Source organism: Aphelocoma coerulescens (assembly GCF_041296385.1).
Source record: "Aphelocoma coerulescens isolate FSJ_1873_10779 chromosome Z unlocalized genomic scaffold, UR_Acoe_1.0 ChrZ, whole genome shotgun sequence".
In the NCBI taxonomy this organism is placed as follows: Eukaryota; Metazoa; Chordata; class Aves; order Passeriformes; family Corvidae; genus Aphelocoma; species Aphelocoma coerulescens.
The window spans coordinates 15960077-15979971 of NW_027184085.1; the positions used below are offsets into that span (position 1 = coordinate 15960077).

At 38.7% G+C, this 19895-nt stretch overlaps 1 protein-coding gene across 2 annotated transcripts in view; it reads left to right on the plus strand.

Moving 5' to 3' along the window:
- Positions 1-19895, plus strand: part of ITGA2 (integrin subunit alpha 2) — a 68748-nt gene that overhangs the window by 21812 nt on the left and 27041 nt on the right. For both annotated transcript variants that reach the window (XM_069001133.1, XM_069001132.1), the window contains 11 exons: positions 4960-5069; positions 6018-6109; positions 9719-9833; positions 10232-10359; positions 11489-11637; positions 12614-12764; positions 13194-13359; positions 14607-14680; positions 16001-16139; positions 18722-18867; positions 19562-19705. In XM_069001133.1, the coding sequence (XP_068857234.1) occupies positions 4960-5069; positions 6018-6109; positions 9719-9833; positions 10232-10359; positions 11489-11637; positions 12614-12764; positions 13194-13359; positions 14607-14680; positions 16001-16139; positions 18722-18867; positions 19562-19705 (1414 nt within the window). The remainder of the gene's footprint in view (positions 1-4959; positions 5070-6017; positions 6110-9718; positions 9834-10231; positions 10360-11488; positions 11638-12613; positions 12765-13193; positions 13360-14606; positions 14681-16000; positions 16140-18721; positions 18868-19561; positions 19706-19895) is intronic.

Here is a 19895-nt window from a genome sequence, read left to right on the forward strand (position 1 = left end):
TTCTTGGAGATGAGTTCAGAGAGAAGAGGGAAGGCAGTCCAAATAGGAATGCAGGACCATTGAAGAGTTTAGTACAAGTTAGGATGCTGTGACATAAATCACCGAGGAAGACTTTTTGTGTAGAGACAAATGATCCAGGATAATTGGGCACTGGTCTGCTGTGCATTGATGAGCCTTGATGGCATGTGATGCTCATAAATAAGGACAAACTTGCAACTCAAGCACAGCTCAAGCCTTTCACAGTGTCTGGTGGGAATTTAAAAACAGGAGCTCTTTAATGAACTCAAGGAAAATTGTGAATACCAATAAAACCCATCAATTAGAAAAGTTTAAGCAGGTCACCACACAAGTAATTAGACACCACAGAAACATCATTCAGTTTATGCTGTGGTTCTCCCTGTCAAGAGGTCATCTGCATTTGAATCCTAAATTGAGACTAAAATTTCTGTTATTTTATAAACATAGTCTTTTATAAAGCCAGATTGTACCCTGCCAAGTTCATCTTGAATGTGCATTCCCTGAACAGCAGCTGACAGTACATTCTTCAGAGATGAAGAATGCTGAGTGTTGGTTTTAGATCTGTCACAGGTGAGGAAGATTGAAATAGTTGTAGATAACTCTTAAAATGCTTCCTCCTACACATATGTGTCTTCTGACACATGCTGAGCTGTGCCTGTGTGCTTATGATTTTCAATTTTTAAAATTAATTTGGTTTTGAATTTATATTGTGGGATTTTTCTATCTTAAAGTATTTTGTTTCACTTCACATGTCGATAATGACACCTTAATATACAGTGCACTTACTGATATATCACATAGTTATTGCACTACAAAAAATAGTTTAAAAAAATCATTGCCCACTGCTCAGTGGTCACCAAATACAGTGGCCTTTCTCCTGAGGGTCTGTTCTGCCCCTTCAGACCAATAAGATGTTTTTCCAAAAAGACACGTTTCTGTATGAATTTCTATTGAAATAAGTACATTTTCAAAGCTTTCTGATTTTAATGAGGATGGCCATTTCTTTTGAGGAGGGCAATTTTTTTTATTTTTTTCCCTAACAGAAGCTGCCATTGTTACAGCTCTGTTGTTTCAGTGCCAGCACCACTGCTAATACGGAGTTCTTTACCCAGCTTTTGTTTTCCCTGACTGCATGCACCACAGTTTGCCCTTTTCCTGCTTGGAGAAGCTCTTGCTGCTTTTTTGTAGGACTTCTGAGTTTGTCACTCAAACTCTCTTGCCACAGCTCACTGTAGTTTCTGAACTTTTGATTCTTGTTAAAAGGATCAAAATTTTAGATAGTGAGAAGTGTTTTAGTGTGCGCAGAGAGGCATCTATGAGAGTGAAGAGTTTTCTGGTCTTCATATCTACTCATCACTTCCTGTAATTTCCTGTAGGAAAAAAGGCCAGATGATCTAAGAGTTCCTTTCTACTTTTATTTTCCTATTAGCCATCTTCATGTTTAGAAAACAAAACAAAACATAACACAATGAAGAGCAAATACATGCAAAGAGAAAAAAAAAAAAAAGAAACCAGAAAATATAAAACATGCTCTAACAACAGCTGGGAATTCAGCCCTTCACTATGAATTCTGATTTTGCTTTCTGCTACATCGCAGTTTGCTGGTTACTAGCTTTGTCATGGTGTAATTTCCCAGAAATAATTCCTGTTGCACTTTGATCTGCCACTCCTCAGCTTGTGTGGTAAGGCATTTCTGCTGAACTTCATTTGACTTCCTAGTGCCATTGCTTCGTGTACAGTGTTGGAGAATGATTAGGGAGATGAATAATAAAATCAGTAGCAATATTACATTATAGTCACTATCGTATTGTGTAAAGACAGTCTGCAAGGACACATAAGGAAATTTTGTAAAAATAAATATTTAACTCATGGCTGAAAATGACCCCTAATTAATACATTATACATGATACAGTTTATTTGGAAACAAGCATTCTCAAGTATTTTAGTACTACTTTCTTGCATTCTTTCCTGATATATTCTGTTTCACTTTGCCTCATGCATCCTGTCTAATCACAGTAAAAAAAAATTTGTAGTTAGCAGGATGCTAGCCAGATACTCCCTTGATGTCTTCACTTCTGATGTTTCAGAGAGATACACATGCATTTTCTCAAAGCAGCATTGTGTAACTCCCTACTGTAATGGTTTATGTTAACTTTGGAAGGCAAGTAGGACTTCCTGATTTTTAATGTAGATTAAGGTTAGTATTAAACATAAGTAAGGCAAAGAATACAAGAGAAATAGAAATTATGTTGTTTCCTAGAGCCTTTAAGGTTGGCAATTAAAAGTAGAGGGCTAAGCTTGGCTTATGCCAGTTAATAATTTTTTCTCAGGCATGTATTGATGACAGGTTAGTTAAATCAAATAATGGAATGGGTTTAATAGCTATGTTCATTTCTGAAAATCACAGTCAGTAATAGTCAGTTCTAAGTGCTAATTTCTGTGTATGGATGGCATTTTTTGGCCTTCATCATAGGTATGACATTGAGATTCACAGACTCTGCAAATCTACAGGGGATATAGAAAAATAAGTTAATAAAATAACTCCCAGTAAACTATGAGAGGTGCAAGATAAATGAAAGACAAAATAAAGTAGCTTTGTGCACACTTGGCATAGATTTAAAATTGTATGTAAAACAATAAAAGTTAATCTTGTTTTGTCTTACATTTTCCTCTTTGTACCATGCAACAGCTTCAAGGTTAGTTTCAGGGGTAGCAAAAGTAAAATTATCTTGTGAGTATCAAGTTTAAGAAGTGATGGTTCCTTGGTATAAGCAGATGTTTGGCTTGCAGTTAATGTTGAAGGCAGGGAAAATGGGAGCCAAATAATGTCCATGGAATGAGCAAAACTATGCGTGCTGAAAGGGAGAGAGCAGCTTTTAGCAAAGGCTGGGGGTGATATTTGTCTCTAGTTTATGCCATTAGCAGGGGTGAAACTTTGAGATGGCTTGGATTTGGGTAAGCTAGTGCTGGACTATGCTTCTGTTTCTCCTCTGGTTCTCACTCTGCTTGTGAGTGAAACTGTGTGCACTGGGCTCTCAGGAAAACTTGTGGCCACACAGCAGTGCCAGCACAACACAGAGATTCACAGATTTCATGGCCAAATGGGAGTGGTTGCAGGGGTTATTTCCAAGATACAAGGTCATTCCCTGAACGGTAGCTGTCATCCTGCAAGGACTCTGAAATGTTTGCCTTCTGGGAAACTTAGAAAAAACATACAAGTGTTTATAAATGTACACAGTGCAATGTTCAGCTTGACAGTTAATGCTGCAAAGCTGTTCCAGTTTCAGATATTGCACATGCAGTGTTGCCATCCATTTTAAAACTGTTTCCTGTTTCCACGAAAACTCTTATCCCTTCTCTCCCATGAGCCCAGTTAGCATTTTAAAGCCGTACCAAAATTGGTAGTACCTAGCAAGGTGGCAGAGTGAAACACCACGTCTTCTTCCTGTTCTTCCTCCTTCTTCCTCTATTGACCAGCTCCAGCCCTCTGTGTCACTGCAAGTATTTGCAGATTATGTTATCTGTTGGCACATGACCAGTGCAGTAGTTGCTTATGAGCTCTGTTTATTTGGTACTGAGCTGCAGCAGTTCTGGTTTCCACTGTGCCTAAAAGAAACACGCATAAAATAAGAAAATCAGAGGCCTCCTCATGGCTTCTGTAATGTACAGTTATGATAGAAAGAGGTGTTTATATGAACCTAAGCTGCATATTTAGAGATGCTGGAAGTACACAAAGTCCTGTTCCTGCTGCCTGCATAATCAGTGTTTTCCAACAAGTTAATTGAGAAGGAGTTAGGCATTCTTAAAATATCCAGACACACAAGAAAGATAATCTGAAACCAAACCTCCAGCTGAATTGGTAAAATAATGTTACTTGTGTTTAATTGAGGTGAAATAAACTAAAAAATGAATATGCAGATAGCAGTATTTTTTCTGAGCAAACTAGAAAGGTCTAAAACTCTTTCTTGTGCATCTAAAACTTTTTTTTGTCACAACCATTTTATTCAAAGTAGTAAGAACATTGCAGCAGGAAAATCAGATGATCCATAGGAAGTTAATACTATATATAGCAATTGCTTTGAAATATAATAATTTCACCATTTTTTTAGTAGTGTAAGGTATATTTGTGTTAGCTACCTATAAAATTTTAGAGAATAAAAATTTTGCTTCAAACAACCTATTGACACACTAAAAACAATGGTTTCTAATGGAACTCAATATTCTATATTGGGCCCCCATTACTTGTCCTCTTACTGTCCCCAGAATGCATTAATTGCTACCATGGATTGTTCTGAAGAAATGAGTCAGAGAATATTAATCACTTTGTATTGCCGGCAAAATGATCACAAGTATTAACTTTTGTGTTCAAGATTAGAGACTTTATGTAGCAGATTGTTACCACCAGCAGTACTTTCTTTCTGACTCAGTGTTATCAAGGTGTGGTAGTGTTCAAGCTCAGACCTAAGTGTTTGACTGCTGCTGAGCAGATCCTGTAGAAAATGTTTCTTATCAGTTAAAAGAATAACCTAAAAGGAATCAGTTAACCATTAACAGACAGAACAATAAATAATATGTCTCTTGATCCTCAACACATATATTTCTAAGTTTTTGTGTACCTGTATATATTAGTATCTTCACTGTGTTTCATCTGACCTGCAACATAATGTCACATTAAAAACAGTACGTGTTTGAGGCAGCTGAACCCCAAAAGCTCTCCCATTCTTCTTCTCCACCAAAGCTGCCCCTGGTGAATCCAGTGTAAGGTATTGACATGCAAATAAAGCTTCTGAACAGTTCTGGAGAAGACTCCTACACCTGAATGCCTTGGGTGCTATATCTCTGGAAAGCCTCTTTTACCTGTTATCCATAGTGAGCCATGCGATGCTGCTGCTGAACTTTTCCAGTATCATTAAGGATCTAATGACATTCCTTTTCCTCTAGGTTGTTGGTTGGATCACCCTGGAGTGGCTATCCTGCTAACAGAACTGGAGATATATATGCATGTCCTGTTGGTGTGTCCAAAAACACATGTAAAAAACTGAATTTACAAGGTATGTTCTAACTGGCAATGTCTTGCTGCAATTGTTCAGTTTTTCCTTGTGTATGTATGAGGCCAGTCTATTTTATTAAAACTTTTTCTAACTAGCTGTCTTCATAATCTCAGAGTCTGTGGGGGGTGTGTGCTGCAAGGCCTCAGTGCCAGCTGCTGATGAAACCTGTGTCTCTCTGAGCAAAAATTGGTGCCTGGCACCAGAGTCAGGCCAGGTGGTGCCAGCTGCTGGAGGCACTGGGGTCTCAGTGTCACCCACTGGAGCAACTGGGGTCTTTACCCTGCAGCCATGGGGCAGGAACAGTGTGGGTCCCAAAGCCAGTGGCTGGCAGATGCAGGGCTCTGTGTCATTGAAGGGCTCCATGCTGGCATCCAGGGGTGGGTGGCTGGCAGGGCAAGTGTCTCTACTTTCCCTAAACCAAGTAGGGGTGGGCATCTGTGTTTGCCAACTAAGTATAAAATGGAGTTCAAGTCTGGATACAGTGAAAATACAGGGCAGCAGAGTCTCCTGAGTTGCCTCCTTTATGTTTATTTGTGGTGCAGAACATATCTGCCCTCCACTGCCCCTTCCAGTTTTCTGTCTAAAGCCTGATACTGGATCAGAGGAGTCTGGTGTCCTGAGGAATGTAACAGTAGCTACTCAGCTGCAGCTACTCAGCCAGCCAAAAATATGCCATAGGTAGATCCTTTTTTCCTCTCTTTTGCCTTCAGGTGTCTTGAGAGCAGATACTCTAAATGGCCATACTTAATTCATGTCTACAGTTAATGGTTAGCAATTTTTTTCCCAAAGATTGGCTTTTGTTTCTTTTGTCTCAGAATTGTACGCAGCGATTCGGAAAAGGTGCCTTAGATTCTGAAAAGTCAAGTTTTTGAAAAGAATTCTAACTTAGTAAATTGCTTCTACATCTTATTTATTTATCTGTCATTACTTAATCTAATTTTATTTCAGCTTTAATAAGTATTCCAAATGTGACTGAAATTAAAGAGAACATGAACCTTGGCTTGACTCTGATACAGAACTCAAAAACGGGAGGATTTTTGGTATGTATCAAGATCATATTCAGTACAGACAGACACTCCTGAGGAGACTGTAGAAACTAGAATTCTCCACATTTTTTCATAAGTCCAAGCTAAATGTATCTTATTATGCAGCGTGTATTAGTATATCTTTTCCATATTTTAAAATATTGCATCCCACTGCAATTACCTAGGGGCCAAAAGCAATTGTGAAATGTATCATTAATGCAGGAATATTGTGAAGGCTCTCCTTCATCATTTACCTAAGCATCCTATCCTAATTAATGACTCAGTAATTTAAGTCAGACAATATACACGAGAATATATCCACCATTAAATTCTTTAAGGCAGTCTTGTATAGTTCTGATTGTGCTTTCAAAAGACTTTATATAATCTCACCTCCATCATTTGCACTAGCACAGGCACCTATTCTCCTGAGATATTAGGATTTCTAGTCCCATGGACTTGTGATGTGTTTTATTTGGTTAGCAAGCTGGAGGAGGATGCATTTTCTCTGTGTATATTCCACAAACCACTGTCCTTGGAGCCTGCAAAACAGAATCTTACTCAAAAGGAAGTGAATGCCTGTTTCATATGCTTTTTTATGATCCTAGTCATATGCATGAAAACTGTTGCTGTGTAGGTGTATTCCACTTTGATGTAGCCATGTGCAGTAAATAAGTGAAACAATAAATTACAGAGAGAGGACCTCTAGGGTGTCCTTAAGCTTTGTAATTTTTGTTCCATCTTCCTAGTAATCACAAAAGCATTCAAATATTTATTGTATTCATTAATACATAGCTCAGTTTACTGAAGTACTTAGAAGTATGCCTAATTCCAACTTCTTCAGCAGCTCTCTTGGAATTAGTAAAGTTATTCATAACTTCAAAATGCAGCAACAGGGCTTTTCTTGACTTGTGGCTTGAAAAGGCACTGATTAAAAAAATCTTACTCTGTCTCTTAAATAATACTTTCAATTACAGGTAATGTCCTATGCATACCCACTTTTAATCAGTGTGAGTAACTGCAGTGTTTTAAAATATCTCATGCAGGAAAATTTATATTTTCTAATAATATTTGAACTTCTCTCAGTTAAAAAGAATTTCCTGCTCCATATGTTATTGATTGACTCTCCTTAAATTGCATGAATTAAAAAAAAAAAAAAGGTTGAATTCTAAGACATAAACAGCCACGTCTTTGTCAACAGGGCTTCTTTTTAACATGAGGAGAATGGAGTACTGGAGACAGGTGCTTATCTGTGACTCAGCCTCAACAAATACCAAAAGCCCCATGACTTAGTTGTGGCAGGTATTGGACCACATGCGTGGACTGCCCGCTCACAATTGCAAGCTGCTGCCAGCCAGGACTTTGCTCTGAGACTCTGCCTGTGGCAGCTGGCCTTTATGATGGGTTCTTTGGGTTATTTCAGGGTTTCCCCCTCCCAGCTCACTGTTTTCCTTCCTCCTGTGGCCCCTGTCAACTCCACCTGCCTGTCCTAGTCTGTGCTGCATGCTCAGTCCCTGGGCTGCTTGGCTTGGAATGCAACCTAGGCTGGCGTGTCTGTGCTGCAGCTTCCAAGCCCTGCTGGTTCAGCTGCTTGATGCCATGGGATTGGTTCCCACAGGTATTCTAACTACAGGGCAGTCTATTCCCACACGCTCATTACATTTTTCTAAGGCATGCTTAGTCCTGTTGGAGAGGTGCTGAAGAACTTCACTGATGGTTAACAAGATTTTTCTGGATTTCCTGACTAAATTTTTATCAGTTCATTTTTTGGGCAGTGCTGTGCCTTTAGTTGAAAGAAGTAGTTTCTCCTTTGCCTTGCTAAACAAGTACGGAGTTTTTGGCTGAAACGTGCTTTTTGAAATACACCTCTTTCAAATATCAGTGACCAGATCTGTGCTGTATTCCATGTGAGTCTTTCCCAGGCACTATACAGTGTATTTGGTATTTCCCCAACTCAACAGCTTCTCGTCACACATCTTTAAGCCATATTTGCTTTGCTTGCTGGCTGCGTGCTTGCTGTCACCCTGCAGTCATCCGGGGCCCGATCCTTCTGCTTCTCTCCCTTCCATTCAGTGACCTTCCAGTTTACATCCACATTTCTTAATGTTAGTCCTGAAGGGCAAGCCTACACCCCTTTATAATATTCTGCCTTTCAAGTTTATCAGTTTTTGATATGTGATCTCCCCTTCATTAATGATGCGTCTTGAATTTCTGACTTAAACATTAGAGTTTTTCCCTTTTTCTTTCTGAAGATCAACAAAGATTATTAGAAAATCTTTGCTTTTTGCTCCAAGATTAACATCACAATTTTGAACTCCCACCAATTCAGAAAAAAAAAAAAAAAGAAAATGGCCAAATAAGACTGATCTAAAAGGAACTTTAAATTAACTTTAAAGGCCAGTAACTCTCCTCCAGCTTCATAGTTACCATTACAGATGATTTATTTTGCACCTTTCACCTCTCTGAAAAGCTGTCTTTTCCATTAAGAACTAACCATGCCCCATGTAGCAGCTAAAAAAGCACTCATCTCAAGATCAGATAATGTGGATATACTTCCTTTCTCATCTAGAAAATCCGCCATCTGGTCAAATATCTTAGGATAGTTTGATGTTGTGTCTCACTGGTAAACCAGTGAGTGATTTAGCTCATTTTCTATTTACTTTTGAATTTAATTACCTTTTTTTGCCCCTCGGTGTCCTTGAGAAAAATGTAGTAGTCCCTCTTTTCCTAAATAGAGGTGATGCAACCAGAGTGTATATATAAGGAAGCTATAATTTCTCACAGAACAGTTGGAAAGAGGTTATGTAGAGGTTATATTTATTTCCTTGAGTTTCTAATATTTTCTTTTAAGAAGGAAATACACCCACCGATTCTCCACCTCAACCTTCCCACACACACACACAACTCCCCCTATATTCTCACGACAAAATGCTGTCTAAATATGTGGTTGATAAAAGGACATATAAAGATGCATAACGACTTAAATAACAGCTGGTCGATCCAGATGAAAATACTTTTTTTTTGTTTGTTTTTAGAGAGATTGTTTTCAGTACCGAAGCAGGGTTGTTTTCCCCCAAAGTCAATGAACATGTAGACGGTGGGGGGGCGGGGGGGCGGTGCGCGGCCAGGGGCAGACGTCTCCCGTTGGTGAGAATGGGACCGTGCTCGCCGTGAGGAGGGAGATGAGGCAGTTTAACCTGTAAGCGCGGGGTGAATTCCCGCTGGGACGAGGCTTCCGGAGGGGTCCGAGGGGTCCCCGCGCTCCGGCCACGGACCCCGCGCTCGGCGCCGCCGCGCGTCCCCCGCACCGCCTGCCCGGGGCGCTGCCGCCACCTGCCGGCCACGAGCGGCGCTGCAGCGCGGGGTGCGCGCCCGCACCGCGCACACGGAGCGCCCGGCCCGCGGGATGGGCACTGGGATAGCACCGGGATCCGCACCGGCGGCAAATCCTCCCCGTGAGAGTCTGTGAGAGGGGCTGCACTCACTGAAGGGATTTGGCCTGGTAACCCAAGAGAGCTTCGCTGATCCTATATCCCTGTAGTCCTGCTTGTGGTGGTTTTGTATATAGATAATGGTGAGACAAGTATTGGTTATTTTTATAGTTTCTTTTTGTTGTTATTTTTTAAGACTTGTGGTCCCTTGTGGGCACAGCAGTGTGGAAGACAATACTATGCAACAGGAGTTTGTTCTGAAATCAGTCCAAGTTTCGAGATCCTAAGAAGCTTTTCTCCTGCTGTTCAAAGTAAGGTAACATGTGCAAAAGAGGTTAAATTAAAAAAAAAAAAAAACAAACAAACAAACATATCAAACAATAGCAACATATATTGTGTTGGGGACTGTTAATTTTGATTTCTTAAAAAAGTGTATGTGTCAAAAGCAAAGCCCTGTGATTGATATGTAAAGGCTGACAAATTGCGATCCAATGCTGATGTGAATATGGTCTCAGTCCTCTGTATTCAGGGGCATTGCACCAGTGCAGGCTCAAAACCCACATATGCTCCTATTGAGTCCTCATTCTGGCAAAGCCTTCTGATCCGAAGTGTTGCCTGTGTGAGACCTAAATATGCACCTCTGGATTTAGCGGAAGAGTATACTGAGGCTGCAAGTGCATTTAATGTCCACTTCTTATTTTTGTTTTAGAGTGTTCCTCTGTTATAGATGTTGTGGTGGTTTGTGATGAGTCAAACAGCATTTATCCCTGGGATGCAGTGCGAGCATTTTTGAAAAAATTTGTACAAGGCTTAGACATAGGCGCTAACAAGACTCAGGTAAGTCAAAGACATATTCAAGAAAGACCAAAAAAACCCCAAACAGAACAAAACCTAAAATAACCCATTTTAAAGGCAACCAAGTGTGATTTTGTGTAACTACAGTACCTCCCTCAAAGCCACAGATTACACAGTTATCCTATTCAGTGCTGGGGATTTTATCTTATGGTTATCCTATTTTGAAAGGGATTAGTAATTTGATCCAAAATACAAGTTAACTGAAATAGAAGTCTAGGTTGTATCTAGGGGAAACAGATCTCTTTCATGCATTAGGTGTAAAAGTAGTTGAAAATACAGCCTTTGGGGATATGATAAAAGTAGAACAGATTTTTAATGGGCTTTTCATAACAGCTCTCACTTTCCAACTGCTGCATCTTTAAAACAGGAGCTTTTCCTGCTGGTTTACTCACTGATCTTTGAGGTTTTTTCCTTTTGATTTGATGATGGTAAGGAGAATTTTATTGCCTTTTTTTTGTTTTAAACATCTTCTGTCTTTACAGTTGTCCATTTTCCCTAAACAGTTCTGAGAACAAAGACTGGGGCACTGGAAATCTCTCTCCCAAAGGCTGCCTTCTTCCTTGGGCTACTTTGGAAGTGAGGTGCTTAAAAGCTAGGCTTCCTGCTCAGCTCTTTCTGAACCTCACCTTCAGCATCTTCTCTTTTTCTCTTTCTTTTTAAATTTACATCTTATCATACAGCTTTAGCTTCACCTATATTAAAAATAAGTAGGGTTTGCAGTGCTGTAAAGTAACTAACCTCTAGGACTTCCTTAGAAGAGATCTAAGGTGCTCTGAGCTTGTAGAACTATTGCTATTTTCTTATTTTACCCAGAGCTCCTTGTATTATTGCTATCCATCAGCTCCTCCAGAAGTAACCAAGCAAACATTTAATGTGTGCTGTTTCAGATTGTTTGCAGTAACGTATTGTAGTCCGTAACAAATGATATGAAGTGCAACAGCATTTTAGCTTTCTTTGCTTTTCAAATGTGTTATTATTAACTGGTTTTACATGTGTTGAAAGAAAACCATGCATCTGAGGACCTTTTACACCAACCTGACACATAAGTAAGCATCATGATTCTATGTAATTAATTGTAAAGCATCGTAATCTAATGTAATTTTTTGCATAGGTGGGTTTAATTCAGTATGCTAATGATCCCCGTGTAGTCTTCAACTTGAATACATATCAAACAAAGGATGAGGTTGTTAAAGCAATGGAGAAAACGTCTCAGAAGGGAGGAGATCTCACTAATACTTTCAAAGCCATTGACAATGCAAGGTAAGATGCATTGATGATTTACGGTGCACCTGTTTGACTTACTGTACGTGGCAATGAGAACATCGTGAATTTCATTCCCTTTGGAAGACCGTGTGCCCAGGACCTATGGAGTGGATTCCCAGCACTAGGCAGAATCCATCAGGTGCATTTGCAGTGTCCTATGCAGATTGGTACAGGAATATATAAACTAGAATTGCTGAAAAGCATGTTGTTAACCACTGGGTTGAGCTCCACTCTGAAGTAATTCTGGTACCCAACAGAATCGCTTGCTCTGTCACAGATCTCTAAACATGACTGTGCATCAGAGTGGACAAGGTTTTAGGAAACATACAAAACCATTGAAAGAAGTAAAGTTTATCCAGAGATTCAGTGGGTGCAGTAACATTTGTGTTTGCAGATCAGGCTTTGGTTGATAGCAGAGAAAGTAAAACCTCTTGTCTGTTGTCTGTTTGTCACTGCAGCACCGTAAATGTGAAAAACAAGTTAAAGGGTTTCATGACTGAACACATATACCATGTCTTTTTCTCAACAGGAAGGTGTTGTTTTAAAGTTTTTTGAAGAACTCTAGACCAAAATACATGTTTAATCAAATGAATTTGAGAATTTGGTTTAGGAACAGACAGCCTTCAATGGAGTCCATATACGCAGTAGAAGAAGAGAAGTTTTTTATTAATTCTCTTCCACTTTTGTCTGAGCTTGCCAGCTCCTGGTGTCATAAAACTAAGAGTTCTGATAAAACCCCCTTTTCATTTAGAAATATTAGTACAAAAAATATACTGTTTTTCCTGAAATTTACATTTTTATCAGAAACACCATCCAATCCTTCCAGTCTTTTTTTTCTGCTTCTTTGGTTACATTACTTATGCACTACAGAAGCACCTTGTTCTAATTCAGTGATGAAGGTATTCATTACAGTGTATGTGCTGGATTCCATCCATTATGGATTGAGGTGTGATAAACCAATGTTTTATAACAGACAGTATGCCTTCTCACCTGAATCGGGAGGACGCCCGACAGCCACAAAAGTAATGGTTGTTGTGACAGATGGTGAATCACATGATGGATCCAACTTGAAAACAGTGATAGGTAAATGCAATGAAGACAATATAACCAGATTTGGCATTGCTGTAAGTAATACTGAAATTATACATTACTGCATTTTCAAAAGATTGTTTTGCTGTGTATGTATGAAAGTGCATGCTCTATACATAAGTGGTATATAATGCATACATTGTTACACTGGTGAGACTGAAACTAAATCAAATTAATCCTATGAACTGGTGGAAATACTGGTCTTTTCACTGGCTGAAAAAGCAACACTAGAATTGCCTGAGCAGCTTCAGTGGTTTTCCCCTTTGCCATACCTTATGTATTTTTCCTGTATGAATGGTCCCTTGCGTAGGAATGAACCTAATAAGCAATTCAGTAATACAAATAAAGGTAATTTTTTTTTTAATACATAGAATATTTGCTAAAATAGTATGGAAGGAAATGGAGTAGCACCATGATCTCTTTCACTTTTCTTATTTTGCTGTTTGTTTGTTTCTTTAAACAAGGTTTTGGGATACTTAATAAGGAATGAACTTGATACTAAAAACTTAATTAAAGAAATCAAGGGAATTGCTAGTCATCCAACAGAAAAGTATTTCTTCAATGTGTCATCTGAGGCTGCGCTACTGGAAGAAGCAGGAACGCTTGGAGAGCGCATTTTTAGTATAGAAGGTAAAATACTCAATTTTACCCTGAAAAATTAGATCAGTTTCTCCCAGCTGACAAGCTTAGAATTTTATTTTGCTTCAGCCTAGTGCAGTATTGTGAAAATAAGTGGCAGCTGGAGCTGCAGGCTGCTCCCTGCTCACCAGGAGAGCTCTTGTTTTCCCAAGGTGTTCCCCCAGCTACTCCACCCCTAATTAGCCTGAGCTTCAAGTTAACTTTTTCAGTTTGAGGAAAACATTCCCCAGTTGATGTAAATTTCTATCATATCTTGGGCTTCAGGCATGGGAGCTTTTCCATATGCAACTAAATATACTTGGAGCTATTATCACCAGCAGAATAAAGGCATCTTCATGCTCGTGAGCTTCACCTATGTGAATCCTAAACCATATTAAATTTAAAAAAAACAAAAAAATCACCAAAAAAAACACCAAAGCAAACCAGAAGACTAGGTAACTGATTACAGAACTGAAAATGCAATTTGTGTGGTGCCAACCAGGCCCCCTCCCTTGCACCACCCCTACTCCTGTGTATTGTTCAGAGGAAGGTGTTGCAGAGGTGACACAGAAATGCTTTGTCTCCCTAAAGCCAGCTTTTAAATTTTAAGTTAAATTCAGACCTTGCTTCAGAGATGTGTAACCTGCCCTCAACACTCTCTAAGGAGCTTATGGCTGCCACTTTCCTGCACTCAGGATGAAATCTTCTCTTTCACTTTCACTTATTCTTTACTAGGCCCATGCTGCTACTCAAAGCAAGGGAACAGGTCTTTTTCCTGAGTACTCCCACTGAATTCCTATCCAGCTTAGGAAATGGATATCACAGTATTTTTCAGGAGAATTACAACAGTTTTTAGAAGTTGTATAGGAAAATTAAAATTCCTGTTCTATTTGAAAGTTGTGAATATACAGTTACTAAAGCTGTTAATTTCAGGATATTAATGCTTCCCAGAAAACACAAAAAGAGATCAGCCACAGTGACAAGGCTGTGCAAACTGATTCAAACCATCTTCATCATTATCTTCTGCTCTTTTTTTTGGAAGAGACTTATAGCATGGCTCATGGTTTCATCTTATCAATTTGCCATTAAATCCTCCAAATTTTCTACAGTTTATCAGCTCTGATTTCCATTGCTTGTAAGTACTTTAGCCAAATTGGTGGATATATACAACCCCCCTATACAGCTAAACTCAGAGGCAGCAAGACAGGATTTTGTGTGACTACATAGAGATAACCATATATGCATATCTGTTTTACCAGGTACAGATCAAGGTGATACTTTCCAAATGGAAATGTCACAGGTGGGCTTCAGTGCATATTATTCACAAAAAAAGGTATGTGAGTTTAATTATTTAATGATACAAATAGAAGTAAGTATGTAGACTTGAGTGCAGGAAAAGACAAATAAAAGCACAATGTCCAATTTTAAGAACTTTTTACAAGCAGGGAGAATGTCAAATAATCCTTTTAATTTTTTTAACTTGAATACATATTAATAAGTAAAGTTGCATAATAGTTTGTTGCATGTAACGATCTTGAGATGTATTCATATAATTATTTCAGTGATTTCTGAGTTCATGTAGCAGGAAAAAATTAATTCCTCTATGTTTGTGACTAACTATATTGTAAAGCTCTTAGGCAGTCACCAAAATATAAATAAAAGTCTGAAAATTATTATTTAATTTCTCTATAAATTATAAAGTTAATAATATTTGTTTAAAGCATATTTCACTTAAAACTTAGAACCAAAATATCAGTTATATTTTAATGCTAATCAATTTTAAGATTATCTTTGTAAAATCCAAGTGTGGTTCAATAAGCTTTCAACTGAAAATACAAGAAGGTTGTTTCCTTCTCATAGCCCTTAAAGATGAATGAAATAATTTTTTGAAAGTCCTCTGTATTTGCACAAATTAAAGTTTTAAATTATGAAGCACTTGATGCTAAGAAATGGCAAAAAAATGAGAAACATATGGGTGTTTATTCAGGAAAATTACACATTCAATTTTATTGCAGTTTTCTATAACAGTATCTCAGTTTAGTGAAGAATTTTAATAACTTGAATAAAATAAACTATGTTTGCTTTCTGTGTACAAGATTAAGTATTTCCGTATGAAGTATTCTGTATAATAAGCCACGCTAATTTGGATTTTAGATCTCTAAAGAACATCTCCTTCTGTAAAGAATTAAACTGTATCTATTTGCACCAGCTTTTGTGTGCTGTCATTGGCACTTTTGTTGTCCAAAACAGGGGCTTTAGCTTTTTCATACAGCTGGGTCTGTGTGATCCTCAGTCTTCTGAGGATCATGGGTGCATAAAAGCATGGACTTAGCAAGCCCAACCCCATGGTGGACAGACTTAGGAAATTATCACAGTGTTTAAATAAACCCATTTTATCATGAGTTGCAGTGCCATGGGAACTAAAGCAGTCACTTATCCTCTTCCAGTAGACGGGTGATAATCCCTCTTAATAGGGCAGTAAAGTCTTACATATAAGTGGTAACTGAACAGCTCCAGTCAGCTGCCTGCAGTCTTTAGTCTTCATCACAGGCTTAAACACAGTGATGTAGGAAATTATGCATGGTAGCTTCAGCTTTGCTCATACTTTTTCTAAATCAGGTAGTTCTAAAATGTTGACTTTTATTTTTTAAAGGACGTTCTGCTGCTGGGTGCTGTTGGGGCCTATGACTGGAGTGGAACTGTAGTTCAGGAGTCTTCAGACAGAGTCACCACCTTTCCGAGCCATGTGTTTGAGAAGATTCTTCAGGACAGAAATCATAGCTCATACCTAGGTAAGGGGCTGAAATGCAAATCTGGAAATGTATGAAACCTTGATTAAGATATTAAAGAAGGTGGAAAATTCTCCTCTAGCCAGATTTGTGTTAAGAAAATATTTGAGAAATGAAAAGAATTTTCGGTCAAAAAAGATTGCTTTTTACTGGTCAACAGTTCATTGATAAAAACTTTATTGTGTTTTTAAATTCTACTAATATCAAAGTGGTAAGCTAAAAAAAAATCAGTCTTTGTCACTGCTGTGGTTCAATCCCAGCTGGCAACTAAGCAGACACTCAGTCACTCCTCTTGAGGGGAGTGAGAGTGGGGGAGAGTCAGAAGAGCAGATGAACTCATGGGCTGAGATACAGACAGGGAAAGTAAAAGTCTTTGCATGCAAGCAAAGCAAAACAAGAGATTGATTCACCAGTTTCCATGGGCAGGCAGGTGTTCAGCCATCCCCAGGACAGCAAGGCTCCAACACACACAGCTGTGACTTGGGAAGACAAATGCCATCACTCTAAACATCCCTCCTTCCTCCTTCTTCCCCTGGCTTTATATGCTGAGCATGCCACCATATGGAATGGGATACCCATGTAGGCATTTGTGGGCAGCTGTCCTGGCTGTGTCCCCTCCCAACTCCTTGTGCCCCTCCAGCCTCCTTGCTGGCGGGGTAGGGAGAGGAGCAGAAAAGGCCTTGACACTGTGTGAGCACTGCTCAGCAGTAACTAAAGCATCCTTGTGTTATCAACAGTGTTTCCAGCATAAATCCAAATCACAGCTCCATACCAGCTGCTGTGAAGAAAATTAACTGTATTCCAGCCAAAACCATCACAGTCACAGAGACATAATAAATCATGGGATTTGAAAAGGCTGCTTAGTGAATCACACTGATCATTATGTGTTTCTTCTGTTACAATATTTGTGTGTTCTTCCCCAGTTTGATGTGGATGAGAAGCTGATTGGCTTTCCATTGTTTCATATGTGCTTGCTGTTTTCTTAGCCTTTGCCACTTCAGTTTGTAGTTTTTGAATATTGCTACCATTTAATAGAGATTTTACTTATAATCTCCTTATGTATTTTTGACGTTTTTTGACCCAATAAAGCCAGTCAGTCTGTATTCTCAGCTCATTTAAATGTTTTCTGTAAACTTTCAACATGCCTGCTCTGCTGTTTCATCCCTGAATAATGCTACTACATTAAGCACCTATGAATTTCTTATTCTTGATGTTATTTAATAATATGCTGTCTTTACAACCAATATACTCTTTTTTCCCCTATGGCTCAGCATTACTTGCATCCAACAAAATGAATAAATTAAACCAAACCTAATGAGCCATAGCTCTTTTGCATGTATGACCTCTTCAGACTTTCTGTTACTTCATTTTCTTAATAATTTTTAAAAGGTAATTTCCTTTCTCTACAAGGCAGTTTTAGTGCATTTACTTAAATCTTTCTGGAGAAAACAATGTCCCTTTTCTGTCCGTTCATTTCCCCTCCACTTTCTGTCTTCCAGTAGGAGCTCTCCATACCAGCTCTCTCTCACCAGCCTGGGGGAACATAAGTTAAAGACCTGCTAGAACATCACAATTTGCTTGATTGGCCCCTGTTCTGCGCTGCACCCCCTCACATCAAATGACTGTATTCTGTATTAATTAGGAAGGTGTGGACTTAATTTGCAAAATAAAATCTTGCTTTGTTGCTCATTGAACTTCCAGTCACAAAAGTTGTCCTCACCCTAGAAAAACTGTGTCTGAACAAAACTCTGAATTAGACTGGTATAATATAAAGATCAAGGCATAATCCTTTTAGACTGTGCTCCTTGTATTGTCCTGCAGGTTGCTAAAGATCTGTATATTCTGTCCCATCACTGGCATTTTGTAATTGTCTTTAACTATAGACTTTATAAAGGATGACCTTGTTTTCTTCACTTAAAATAATTTTGCTGGAACTAAACCACCGAAATGTAAAGTATGTACTAATGCTAGATTTATACTGCTAAAATATGCTTACATTTTTGCAGGTATTAAACAACATTTCCTGAAAGCAAATAAATGCTAGAATAATGGTAATGAGGATTAAAATGTTCAAAGAAGTTCAATCAACCCTCCAGCTGACAAGCTGTTAATGTAGCCTGTTCTATTCAGACAAACCACTGGTCTGTGGTTTGGTGAGCTGTGGGAAAATGTGCTGCAAACTTTGCAGAAGCTAGGTGTTCCTCCTCCCTAGTTTGAAGACTGGTCCAAATGTAAATCTCATATTTCTCTTTATTTCTTCTTTCCACTTTTTTTTCTTTGCATTTTTTTTTCCTATCTCCTTCACAAGCATGACATTTTTGTGGTCTATATTTTACTGAATAGGATAAACTATTGTCCATGTGATTCTGTAAACCTGCTTCAACTTGATGCGTGTGTCATTGTCCTCTCCAGGAGAATATTGCAAATTTTATGCTTACGTGACAGCATAACTTCCCATCTGGAACCATCATTCTCTGTGATTAACATACCAGATTGACTCATCCTCCATGCCTTTATGGATAACCAACTGATGAATTGTAATTAATGGTCTCCCACACATGTTAAATATTGGCTTCTATCCCCAGGTTATTCTGTTGCTGTTCTCTCAACTATGAGCTCTGTCTATTTTGTTGCTGGTGCGCCAAGATCCAACTACACTGGCAGAGTGGTGGTTTTTGATGTTGACAGTGATGGTAATATTGCAATTGTGCAGTCACAGAGAGGCGAGCAGGCAAGTATATTTTGGTCATGAATACAGACTTTCAGGAATCTGTTTTTATTGATCCAGCAGTAAATTGCAATTAGTTTTGAAAATTCCTCATTCTCTCCAAGCATTTAGAATCCACTTGAACTTTTCTCGGTCACTGGACTATTTCAATGAGGTTGGCTGTAACTCTTAAACAGTATTTTAGGAAGTTATCCAATTAGTGGTGAAATATAATATACAAACCTAACTAATGTATCCTTCTGTCAACAATTCAAACTGGGAGAGACTCAGTGAACTCTGCTCTGCCTAAGAAGTTGTGAAGTAGATGACATCAGAAGACAGATCTGGGAGCTCAATCTCTTCTTCTTATTTGGAAAAGAGGAGTGATTTTAGGTGGTTTTGGTATCATGTGTAAGACAAATCTGAGAGTAGATCAGAGGTTGGGTAGTTTCATGTGCAGTTCTAAAAAAATGTACTTGCCATATCTTACTTTCCGTTCGCATTTGTATTGCTGACTGGTAAAGCCATGGCAGCAGCTACGGGACAGAAACCGTGAAACATGGTAAGGATATGATTCTTCCAACACTGAAGTATGCTACAAAGTAATTGTATTCAGCAACATTTAGTAGTACTGGAATCTTAAGTTTTCTGAATCAGGTGCTAAAACATGATTCACAAAAACCATATGCAGTGACAACCCATTTACTACTGATTTCAGATTGGCTCCTACTTTGGCAGTGTGGTGTGTTCAGTGGATGTCAACAGGGATTCTGTGACAGATGTGCTTCTTGTGGGTGCACCAATGTTTATGAATGACCTGAAGAAAGAAGAAGGGAGAGTATACATGTTTTCCATCACAAAGGTAAAAATGGCTCAAGCCAGCATTTCTTAAGGCTAGTTTCTGTCAAATCAGACTGGCCACATGCAGGCCAAAAGGCCTTCGGCCTCTCCAGATCTTCTAAGTCACTATTGAGTGAACATTTTCAAAGTGTTGGAAATATTTCAAGTGACTTTTTTTTAACAAGAAACAGAGCATGTGCATTTCCTGGGAT